General features: G+C 34.9%; 1 protein-coding gene across 1 annotated transcript in view; it reads left to right on the top strand.

Moving 5' to 3' along the window:
* The window catches only part of LOC123668377 (bestrophin-4), a 108,821-nt gene that overhangs the window by 30,030 nt on the left and 65,282 nt on the right, over nucleotides 1–13,509 (top strand). The window contains exon 2 of the mRNA XM_045602109.1: nucleotides 8,076–8,186. Coding sequence (XP_045458065.1) covers nucleotides 8,076–8,186 — 111 coding nt within the window. The remainder of the gene's footprint in view (nucleotides 1–8,075; nucleotides 8,187–13,509) is intronic.

Raw genomic sequence — 13,509 nt, 5'->3', positions numbered from 1 at the left:
CCACATTGGTTGTATTTCTAATACATCATCCAAGGTCATCTACTCTTAACACATAAGACATAAACTTTCGAAGCTTATTTTCCAGTGACCACTAAAACGTAAAAGCTCGGTTATATCTAGTGACCGTGTATTCTTGTTATTGTACGGAGAAAGGTTTTCACAAGCGAAATAAAATACTTCGATGAATTTTGGACACACCTAAATGCAATACAAAAAAACAAAAATAAGAACGGTAAAAATTAGTTACTAAGTGCTATTATTACTGATAGATGCAACTTCGATTGCTACTCGGACATCATTTGCTTTTGTAAATATTTGTTCCTATATGTGAGTCTCCTAATATGCCTTGGAGGAAAACATGACGTACAGTACGTACAAGCTGATGAAGATCAATTATTTTATTAAGAAAATTATTCTTTATTAGGCAACACGGTAAATCAGGATTAGATTTGATTATTATTTATATCGGCGGAAAATAGGGGATATTTTGACTTTATACAAAATTATACATGGTTTATGATATGATGATCTGTCCAAACTTTTTAAATAAAATTTATTTTAAGACCCCACGTTCTGGTCGTCTGGCAAATATGTATAGCTTTCAATTGCCACATTTTCGTACTAATATTGGACATCATTCGGTTTTATATATAATTCTGTCATCCTATAATGGTTTATGTCCAAACTTTGATATTTTCAATGGCTCCTTGGCCACGGCCAAGAATATTTTTCTTGGATTAGTTGAACAGTTTGTAATATTCTGTGATTAGTTTAAGCTGAACATGTCAAAATTGCATGCTGTGTTCACTGTAATAAAAATGAACAGTACACCTTTCAAATTGTTACACACATACACTTTCTTTTTATATTGTATGTGTATCATTCAATTTGTGAACCTAATAAAAACATTTTTAATTTTTTCTCGATAACCTTTGCAATGTGATATAATATATTCTATCATACTATCATAAATGTCTTTATATTATTTTATACAAATATAATTTATTTTAGTCATACAAACGCACTCTACGTGATCTTCACCAATCTGATTAATGAATAAAAATTAAATAATTATCTTCCTCAGAATATTAAAGATTCATTGCGAAAGGGTTGGCTGGATAATTCCTGGCCAGGCTATATTATATTCGACAGCCGCCTTTCAAAGAAGACGCTTAGCAGACAACCCTATGCCATCGTATCCGAAACTAATCAGCGTTATTTTTTATGTAAGATATATTTATTAAACATGTGGTTTAAATTAACTAGAACAAAAAACGTTAATATACCTGTATCCAGTAGTTATGCCAGAAAACAATAGACAACCAAACATTTGAATTTTCTACAGGCTTCATACTGTCTGTAACTACGGGTATAAAGTTTATTATTTGAATTCGTAGATTTATTTATAAATAAAAATTCAATTTTGAATTAATACACCCCGGTCAGTATTTTACTGTCAATCATTTCGCGATTATTTTTCTAATATACTAAAATGAATATAAAATAATTTTCATCCATTAAGCAGATGGGTGAAGGTCGTCCCTAGTTCGGAGATCCTACTATTTTGCTAAAAGCCAAGAAGAGAAGAGAGTATAGAAGTTCGTCTAAATAGGTTTTTGTAATTTTTTTTCGTTTTCGATCTCCGCAATATGAAAATAAAAAACATGGTAAATAATCCGTTTTTGAATAGTTTTTGTAATTTTGTTTTGAATTCCCGACTACTGATACAGGATTCTTGTTTTAATGGGGACCGTTGATATTTAAACGTTATTTATGTATTCATTTCGAACTTTATGCTTTGAATTAACAAAATATTTAAAAACAACACTACCGAAATATTAAGTAAATAAGTCGGCAATAAACTGAATACAACAATCAGAAATAAGTTGACAACATAACAAACAACACTTTTTTCTTCTTTTTTCACTTCACAACTGAAACAACAATACTGTTTTCAAGCAGTATTGTGTTCCTGTTGGTGAGTAAGGTGACCAGAGCTCCTGGGGATTGGATTGGGGATTGGGTCGGCAACGCGCTTGCGATGCTTCTGGTGTTGCAGGCGTCTATAAGCTACGGTAATCGCTTACCATCAGGTGAGCCGTACGCTTGTTTGCCGACCTAGTGACATAAAAAAAATACTATTTTCTGCAAATAATATTAAAAAAAGAGTATTTAATATTTATAGAAAATGAATGTAATTAATTTTAGATTGCAGTTCAAGCAATTTCTAGTACTGTAAGGATGTTCGGAGCAAAAAAAAAACTGTAATAGTATTGATTGAGACACCCGTTCGACTAACGGAAACCGAAATTAATAAGTAAAAGGTAAATGTCGGTTTTAATACAGTTTCTATTCGAGATGTACAATCAAGTTCATTCTATTGTAAACATATTATATGTAAAAAAAAATTATTAATTTAAAACTTATTCTCTTGACCTTATTTTTAAAACAATAACGGAATTAATAATATTATTTTATTTCGGACAAATTAAATCTAAACAAAATTTTGCTATATTGTAAATATTTACAAATCACGACTTAAGAACTTATTATTTAAGAATTCGCTATTTTATATATTTTTTTTTAATTTTTAATTAAACCTTATTATAAATACGATAACATTAATAATAAAAATAATATTCAAGATTAAAAACAACCTCAATTTTCAAATCAAATTTTAATCTTAAATATTTTTCAAACCTTCCTTTGCTTCAAGTATTACGAAATTGGTAATCTACGAGTATGTAGTATAAATTTATTAGTAACTCAATTTATTTCCTGCGTGGTCTCGCTTACCTGTTTACTGGCGACAAACATTCAGAATCGAGTGTGGCGGGGATTGTTGTTAGTATTTTTCGTTAAAGGCTCCGAAGGTGATGGACGAGACTCCTCACATAGAACTGCCTGATATTCTCGTGCGCCCCGTCCTATCCGCGCCGGAGTCCCTCGGGGCTCGGTGCTCTCACCGCTTCCCTATTTGTTGTACACGAATGATATCCTAATTCCGAAAAATAAAGCAAACAAGCTGGCCATATTCCTCGATGACACGGTTATCTACACGTCCAGCACCTTCCTCTTCTCTTCCCGAATCGGTGGTCACCGACCTCAGCGCGTGGCTTAGGAAACGGAGAATCGAAGTAAATCCCGAAAAGAGTGCAGCAGTGCACTTTGTGCACACACTAAGCGCGTCTTCTGGACAAAAGGTCGACCGGGGACCATAACACTATTCGGCACTCCGATTCCTTGGCTAAAGGAAGCAAAGCACCTAGGCGTCATACTCGACAGTAAAGTTAACGCCTAGGCGCGTAGTGGACCGTCTGTAAGCCGTCTCAGCTCTCAGTATACTCCTCCACTCCGACGACGCTCTAAGCCGAGGTGCGATCTCGCTAGGAGATACCCTTAGGGCGTGCGTTTTCCTCGAGCCCTCCTAGAGGGCTCCTCTTCTTCCTTCGCTGCCGGTATCTATAGTACCCGGCCCCTCTCACCGGTGACGCTGTAAAAGCCGATACAGCACTCTATAATTCGAAAAAAAAAGGACGAGACTCCATTCAATTACCAGAGCAAGAAACCTACACAAGTCTACCCAATAATTGTAATTATTTATTTAATAAATTATGAAGGTAGTCATTGCAAAGTCTTTAATTTCAACACAGTACTTTTCGAGCTATATGTATTCATCGTTACAGCCTATACAGTCCACTACTGGACATAGGCATCCACAAGTTTAAGCCAAAAATAACGTGAACTCATGTGTTTTGCCCATAGTCACCACGCTGGGCAGGCAGGTTGGTGACCGCAGTACTGGCTTTTTCGCACCGAAGACGCTGCTGCCCGTCTCCGGCCTGTGTATTTCAAAGCCAGCAGTTGGATGGCTATCCCGCCACCGGTCGGCTTCTTAAGTTCCAAGGTGATAGCGGAACTGTGTTGTCCTGCTATATGTAATTATGCGTATTTACTTGACAATCTAATATTTCGTTTGACCTTATTTCCAGTAATCTATTGTTGTAAAAATCGTATATAAATATAATACATATGCTCGGCTTGTGCCGTTCTTCGCGAAAGCCGCTTCGGGCCATGGCCCTTTCGGCCCTAGGGTAAATACGCTCATGTTTATCAGTATCAGCAGAGAGTAAAAGAGGTCCAATAAAATCTAAAGGGTTTATATCATTTTATATAATAGTTCAATTCTAAAAGGCCTGTATCATGTTAGTAAATTACAGCTTTGGTTTATTAAATTCGAATTAAGTACATTACTACGTTATACGAATGGGCACCAAGCAATATATTTTCCCTTAATAAAAATACTAAATTACATTTATGATTTGAATGAAAATTAATCAAGGAAAGCCGTACACACACACACACTCACACGCGCGCACACGCACATACACACACACACACACACACACACACACACACACACACACACACACGCACACACACACACACACGCACACACGCACATATGTACATACACACACACACACACACTATTGTGTATTGTATGTATATATTACTATAACAATTGTTTTCTTCTCATTTTTGTTTAGTCTTTGTGCCACTTCCATTTAAGAGGACGATGATAGTAGGTAATAACGGTGGTCGCGTCAGTGACTCTTGTTAATTAACTTGTACTGTCGATAAATATATTCGACTTCGTATCTGGGTGAAGTTGAAAACGGGATAAAAGTTTTATCGGTTTTTTACTGGATTGTACGATTTGTTTCATTTTAATTTTTTTTACAATTGTAGTTATAGATAAAAGTTTCAACATGTGATTGATGCTTATTAAGTTATAAATATATGTAAAAAAATATTGATCGAAATATGTTTTGAAATATTTTCTAATTATACTTCTCACTCATCATCACTCCAGCCTATCGCAGTCCACTGCTGGACATAGGCCTCCACAAGTTCGCGCCAAAAATGGCGTGAATTCATGTGTTTTGTCCATAGTCATCAGGCTGAGCAGACGGGTTGGTGACCAAGACGCTGCTGCCCGTCTCCGACCTGTGTATTTCAAAGCCAGCCGTTGGATGGTTATCCCGCCATCGGTCGGTTTTTTAACTTCCAAGGTGGTAGTGGAACTCTGTTATCCCTTAGTCGCCTCTTACGACAGCCACCAAATTATAATTAGGTATGTGATATTAGTCTGTTAAAATAACATTCGAGATATTAAAAAAAACAAAGCTAACAGATTTAAGACAAACAAAAAATCTAAACGCATATTTATTATATATATCTACTTCCTTATTAACAAAAGCAAATGTTAATTTTACTTCTAACTAGTTATGAGTATGTAACTAATTAATACGTAATTAATGAAAATGCTGTATTGAAAAATTAAGAAAACAAAATAGTTATTTATTAATATTAAGTGCTTTACGCTTTAGGCGTCTTTTTGTATTTGACGTACAGCGCTACCAGCTGAAAATTCCGAGGATAAAACATCGAGACTTAACAGCGAGAGACTGAAGCCTCACGCCACATTATTGTCTCCTTGACCATTAAAAAAAATTATTACATTTACAAAACCTATGAACGGATTTACAGTAATTTTCTTCTTCTTTTCTCCTTCTTTTTTTACGTTGTAATAAAGAAGGTATTAATAGACCCGTTTTCAGTTAATTTAAATCAAATTTAGAATAAGAAACAAGCAATATAACACACAAGAAGTAAAAAATATGTACCAAATTATGTAATACCTACCTATAAGTACAGTACCGTAAGGACGACGCTAGCAACTATTGTAATATCAGGAATTCAGAATTATAAAAATCATAAATTATAATTTTTTTACTAAAAAACGATTTATAATCGCTATAAAAAAACGCTAAAATGTATACGAACGTTTACACCAAACACTTCAGCCTATCGCAGTCCACTGCTGGACATAGGCCTCCCCAAATTCGTGCCAGACATTCCGGTCTTCCGCAATTCTCATCCAGCTTACACCGGCAATCTTACATAGATCGTAGGTCCAACGGGCCAGGGGACGTCCCACACTGCGTTTGCCAAGACGCGGTCTCCACTCTAGGGCCCGTCTACTCCAACGGCCATCGGTCCTGCGACACAGATGACCAGCCCACTGCCACTTCAATTTGCTAATTCTGTGGGCTATGTCGGTTACTTTCGTTCTCTCGCGGATAGTCTCATTACACCATAATTGGGTATTTATTATGATCGTTTTTGACGGGAAAAAGTTTCTATATATATATATATATATATTTATATAGCTAGCTAGTATTTAGCAGCTATTATACAATAATTCGTATAGAAATGAGTAAATGTTAATTACGTGTAAATGTACACGAAGCTCATTGAACAAAGACACTTACACAATTTCACACTTAACCTATTTCGCGATGGAGGTGTCACATCAGAGATCTTTGTGTTACAAAGTTTTACAAAACATGTATCAATAATATGCTAAACGTTGTTTAATAATATTTAATTTGTTTGCTTCGTATATCTCTTTTTATACATTTAAGTCGGAAAATAAGCTACCCTGGTGGTAAGCGATAACCGTAGCTTATAGACGCCTGAAACACCAGAAGCATCGCAAGCGCGTTGCTGACCCCACCCACAATCCCTCTAAAGAGCTCTGGTCACCTTACTCTCCACAGGAACACAACACTGCTTGAAAGCAATATTATTATATATACTCAATTTTAAACTTACCTACTACAAGACATATAATATCTTGTAGTAGGCAAACTGTATAAATTTTAAAATTGAGTTTAAGTGTTAACATCTAACTCTACTGCTTCACTTTTGACTAGATCGTTGACTTAATTTGTCATCTAGTTCCCTACCCTGCTTTTACTCCAGGATAGTAAATGTGTATCTAACATAGTTATATTGATTTATACTTATATGGATTATTTTTCAATATTAATGATTTGTTTAAAAAAAAGAATGATTTATACATCAATCAGCTGTTACCTAAAACACAGACATTGATTTACCTATCTCAGGAACAGACGACCGTTCGTTAAACATACTTATTTGTTATTTATTTGTATAGTCACATAAATCCTCCTCCAACATGGAGAAGGAGGCCTTTGCTCAGCATTGGGACGTTACGAGCTGAATTAACCAATCATACTTCACACACATACATTAGATCACACATACAAAAATCCTCGCAAAAGAACACCGATTCCAACGAAGGGTGATCCGTGAGGCTATTGAAATTAAAAAAACATCCAAATTTCAATAGAGAAGATGGATGGCTATTACCACCTGCTTCAGTCATTACAGCCTATACAGTCCACTGCTGGACATAGGCCTCCACAAGTTGACGCCAAAAATAACGTGAACTCATGTGTTTTGCCCATAGTCACCACGCTGGGCAGGCGGGTTGGTGACCGCAGTACTGGCTTTGTCGCACCGAAGACGCTGCTGCCCGTCTTCAGCCTGTGTATTTCAAAGCCAGCAGTTAGATGGTTATCCCGCCATCGGTCGGCTTCTTAAGTTCCAAGGTGGTTGTGGAACCTTGTTATCCCTTAGTCGCCTCTTACGACACCCATGGGAAGAGAGGGGGTGGCTAAATTCTTTAGTGCCGTAGCCACACAGCACACCACCTGCTTGGTATCTCATTATTAATATAATTAAATCAAAAACCAAGCATAATATACCACAGATTAAAGACTCAATTAGCACATTCTGCGTAGATAGGACTAAATAAAATAATGATGTATGTCGGGTAGTTTCGAATAACTTTGTAACGTTAGGACGTCTGACACCTCAGTCCTCCCGTGACCGTGGTTGCTGTAAGGTAACCGAAACGTCGGGAATCTAAAAAGTTAATAGACCGCGATAAAATCCGAAAAAAATTGTTTCATTTACACATACATTAGTTCGAATACTATTTGCTATAAAACAAATAACCTGGAGTTGTACAATACAATTACACATAATTAACGACAATTTAATATCTAATCGTCAGATATCCCATAATTAAATTGGACCACACGACAATCACCTCTTGTGTAAAAAAAGAATTCTCAAAATCGGTACAATCAGTAAAAACTAACCCTTCTCTAATGCTAATAGTATATTTTGTCCTACAGATGGCGTGGCAGTGTATACAAGCTGGTTTGGCGTGAGCTGCTTGCCTACCTCACTCTCTACTACACCATCAACTTAATATATCGGTTCGCACTAACTGAGGACCAACAGAGGTATCGAATTTTTTCCTATTTATATTCTTTAAAAATTTATAAGATATTTATCTGATAGTATTTTTAAATATTTTTGAAGTAAAACTTCTTCAGAATCATAATTTGAAATTGGATGAAACATAATTTTTAACAAAAAAAAAACCGACTTCAAAAAGGAAACTAAAAAGTGAAAAATAAATTTACTTAGTACAAAGTAATTCGTATTTTGATTTAGTTAATCAGAAATGATTAAATAAATATTTTATAATTTTGAAGTCGGTGCCAAGTAAAACAATAACTACTCTAGTATCTACTCGTAAGTTATACTCAGTTTTCTTTCATAATTTGTTTCATTGACTATTAGGTTGAATACTTTTATTATTCTGTTATTGTTTTGACATATCTAATAATATTTTTTTTACTTGTTTGTTGTGTGTGTGTGTTGTTTGTATTTGTTATTGTAGCCAGGTTGTATTTGTATTGTATTTACTTGGCACCAACTTCAAAATTATAAAATATTTATTTAATCATTTCTGATTAACTAAATCAAAATACGAATTACTTTGTACTAAGTAAATTTATTTTTCACTTTTTAGTTTCCTTTTTGAAGTCGGTTTTTTTTTGTTAAAAATTATTTTATTTTACAATTTTTAGTGATGGGTAGACCTAACAAGGATACTTTTTCCCTTATGTCGGGGGTTCGGAAACATACACAATACACAAACACCCAGATCATGACAAACATCTATATAGCCAATACAAATGTCTGTCGTGCGCGGGGATTGAACCCACTAACGCCAGCGCAACAGCCGGTGCTGTGACCGCTGCGCTAACGCGTCGACATACTATGAGTAAAGTTCGCTATCAGGTGTACGTAATAACAACCGGGACTGACAGCCTAGCGTGTTCTCCGAGGCTAGGTTGGGAGAACCACAAGGATTAACAACTAGACCAAAAATAAATATTTATATAAACATAAATATCCACTCCGAGCTGGAATAGAACCCGCGACCGTCGGTGTTTAGGCGCCGCCGACACGGCACATGCACCATTATATCAAAGCGGTCGTCAAACAGCAAAAGGTAACTGCTGTAAATTGTTGAGAAATTCCCTCGAGTGTTTATGGGCTCCATCATCAAACCTGGTCCTGCCACACAGATGATCACACAGCAGGTAATTGCTATAAGTCGTTGAAAAGTTCCCTCGACTTTCTTTCGTCTCCATCATCAGACTGTAATGGCACTTGTAACTCATATAGGTGCAAAGTTCTCATCAATAGAAACGAATTAAGTTCAAACAGCAGGTAATTGCTATAAGTATAGCCTCTGGTGCTCGTTGTAAGTGGACGCGTATGGAAGTTGCAGCAAAAATTATATCTATTTATTTTTTTTTTTTTTCTCAAAAATTCATAGTTTCAAAGTGTTCTTTAAACCAAAGTAGTTGTGTTCAATTCACATTAAACAGTGTTTACGCTAATAACCTTCCGATTCTCAAGCAAGCGCACGACACACGAAAGCAGCAGGATTGCAGCTCCCCTCACCCCCTCGAGTAAAGAGAAGCATTGCATTTTTTGTTTCTATTGCACTCGTACGTAAATTCTTACGATGAGTTTGCAACGGACACCGCCCGGAACTGCATTAGTGAGCGGAAGCGGGAGTGTTAGCGGTTCAACACCTAACCCGTCGAACTATGGCAATGAGGACTACTCCAACATAACTATTAGAAAACGAAATAATCGCACTGAAGAGCAAGACTATAAGATGGAGTTCGAGGACTTCCGTTCAGACATACTGAAGCTCTTAGAAGAGTTCACAAAAAAACAAAACGAAAATATGAACAGCATTAAAGAAGAAATATCTGGCATTAGAAACGAGGTAAAAATAATTAAATCGGCATTTGAGAAATTAAACAATAAGTTTGATCAAATAGATACTGAAATAGAAAATATTAAAACTACCAATAGTAAAAATCAAGAAAAAATCAAGTGTATCGAGAGCGAAATAATAGAAATCAAAAAGGCACAAAACACTGAATGCTCAACATTGAAACCGCTTCCGCTTATGCAAGAAAACCTATACCTAGAAATAAAAGACAGATGTGAGCGCGAGAAAAATATTGTAATTGTGGGTATTTTGGAAAAAAATGATTCAAACTATAAGACCAGACAGTGTTATGATGATGCGGAGGTTATGAAATTGTTAACATCGGTATATGAATCCTGTCCCAAACCAATAAAAATAGTACGACTTGGTAAATATGAGCCTAATAAGAATCGTCCCATTAAGGCGTATTTTAGTGATGTTAATACTGTGAGATATTTACTACGCAACAAAACAAAATTGTCTGGTAATACCCATTTCTACTCCGATCAAACCCCAATGCAGAAACAGTATTTAGATTCATTAAAAAAGGAAATAAAACAACGTGAACAAAGTGGCGAGAAAGATCTTATAATTAAATATAAAAAAGGAATACCCACAATAATTGCAAATAAAAATAACCAAAAAAACTAGAGAAAATACCATTACAGAATACATGTATAAATAAATATAGTAGATTAGAACATTACATTTTTAAAAAGTACGAAGATATACAGTGTCATTCTAATTCACTACGATGTTTTTATGCTAACCTACGTAGTATCCGTACGCCGGGAAAGTTTGATGAATTACTATGCATAATAAAAACAATACCTAAGACTATTCACTTAATGTTGTTTACTGAGACATGGATTAATTCGGAACATGAGGCGAACTTGTACAACATATCAAACTATCAACATATATATAACTATAGAAATAAAAGTAAGGGAGGTGGTGTTTCCCTTTACATACACAACAGCATTTCATTTGAGACAACAGAGGAATTATGTGAAAATGGGAATCATTACTTGTGGATACATATGAATAAATTAACCTTAGACGTTGGTATTATTTATAGACCTGGTGACACCAATATCAAAAACTTTATGGATTTGTTTTCGACTCAATTAGAACGCAGAGAAAGAGCAGTAATATTTGGAGACTTTAACATTGACCTACTCAGTACAGATAACCATGTCATTGAATACATGAACGGATTAGAGGAAAGCGGATTTAAGATAATAAACAAAATAGATAGTAAGTTCAGTACTCGCGAAACAAGCACAACAAACACAATATTAGATCATGTTTATACAAATGTTAATAATCATTCATTCAACATGTCGATAATAGATTCATCTTTGTCCGACCATAAACAGATTTTTCTAGAAATTGGCACCCTAGCACCGGAAATAACCAGGAAAATACACTATGAAGCCCTAAATTACGAAAATCTCTACGCAAATGCTTTAAAGGCAGAGTATTGCAATGAAAACAAAGAATATCAGAACTTAGAAAAGTTTATTTTAGAACATATACATAATAATAAAGTTAAAAAGACAAAATTTTTAAATGTACCTAAAAAAGATTGGATAAATAAAGAAATAATTGACTCGATTGATATGCGAAACAGATTATGGCAAGAAACTAAAGTGAATCCAACTGATGAAAACCTTCAAAGGCAGTATGATGACGAGCGTATAAAAGTGAAAAACCTGATAAGGACCCGCAAGAAAGATTACTATTATTCTTTGTTTAGTACCAGCAGTCATAATCCGAAGAAAATGTGGAAAACCATCAATAGTTTAGCATTAAATAAGAGTAAAGAAAGCTGTGCTCCCCTCAGACTCGTATTGGATTCTGGACCTGTTACGGAAGGCAATGCGGTTTGTAATTGCTTTAATGATTTCTTTTCTTTAATCGGCGTAGAATTGGCAAGTGCAATACCTAACAAATATCACACTAATAGTGATGACATATTAATGTATGACCGTAGGTATAAGCATAATATAACATTAAATGAGTTAGCACCGTGTAGTAGTGAGGAAGTATCAAACATAATTGATAATCTAGATAGCAACACAAGTACTGGGATAGACGGAATTAGTACCAAAGCTATTAAATGTATAAAAAATATAATATCTCAAAGATTAGCTGATTGTATAAACAAGTGTTTGTCTGACGGCACCTTTCCCGATTCGCTAAAGATTGCAAAAATTAGTCCCATTCACAAATGTGGTAGTAAAAGTGATCCAAATAACTATAGACCCGTTTCCGTGTTACCAGTGATATCCAAAATATTCGAGCGAATACTGTACAAACGCTTAAATACTTACTTGTCTGAAAAACAATTTCTCATTAGTCAACAATATGGTTTTCGTTCAAAATCGAGCACTCTTACCGCCGCCATAGACTTAGTTACAGAAATAAGGTCCCAAATCGATAAAAAAAAATTTTGTTTTGGGAATCTTCATTGACTTGAAGAAGGCTTTCGATACGGTAAGCCATGGTAAACTATTGTTGAAATTAGGGAATATCGGTATCAGGGGCAGGGCTTTCAAAATCTTTGAATCATACTTACAAAACAGGACGCAAGTTGTAAAAATAGATAGCTTTACCAGTTCTGTTAAAAATGTTACGTGCGGAATTCCACAAGGCTCCATAGTTGGTCCATTAATGTTTTTAATTTACGTTAACAATATTATTAACATTAATCTAATTGGAAAACTGACACTGTACGCGGATGATACATGCCTTTTTTATTACGGTAGCTCTATTCAGGACTTAATAAGTAAAGCTCAAAATGATCTTGACAGGCTAAGTGAGTGGTTACAGTACAATTTGCTTACAATAAATATAAATAAAACGTCCTATATGATTTTCTGTGCAAAAAATAAACATATACCTAATTTCACACCCCTTACAATTAACAATAAGATCATACAATCCTCAGCAAAAGAAAAATATCTGGGATTATGGATAGATGATAAGTTGACTTGGAAAGGACACATAGAACACGTTAGAGCCAAACTGTTACCTATACTGGGCGCATTGAGAAATGTATCAAACTGCATTCCTAATAAAGTACGAATGATAATTTATAATACCTTAGTTAAATCTAACATTGAATATTTAATAGAAGTGTGGGGAAGTGCCGCTAAGACAAATTTAATGCCATTACAAAGAATTCAAAATAAAGTTATCAAAGTGCTATTTCGCTATCCCTATTTTACATCAACCAACAAATTGTATCAAGAAACAAAATTGTTAAATATCAACCAATTATACACCTATTACACCTACATACTAATTAAGAATATTATCAACAATTCAATACACTCAAACATCAAAATTGATAAAAAAATAACTAAACACAACTTAAGAAACAAGGATAAATTAATGCTGCCTAGTGTACGTACAAAGTATGGTCAGAAAACAATATTGTTTGAGGGAGTGCAGCTATATAATAATTTACCAAATCA

This window comes from Melitaea cinxia, chromosome Z (genome assembly GCF_905220565.1).
Source record: "Melitaea cinxia chromosome Z, ilMelCinx1.1, whole genome shotgun sequence".
NCBI classification, from domain to species: domain Eukaryota; kingdom Metazoa; phylum Arthropoda; class Insecta; order Lepidoptera; family Nymphalidae; genus Melitaea; species Melitaea cinxia.
This window is presented reverse-complemented; position numbering and strand designations above follow the sequence as displayed.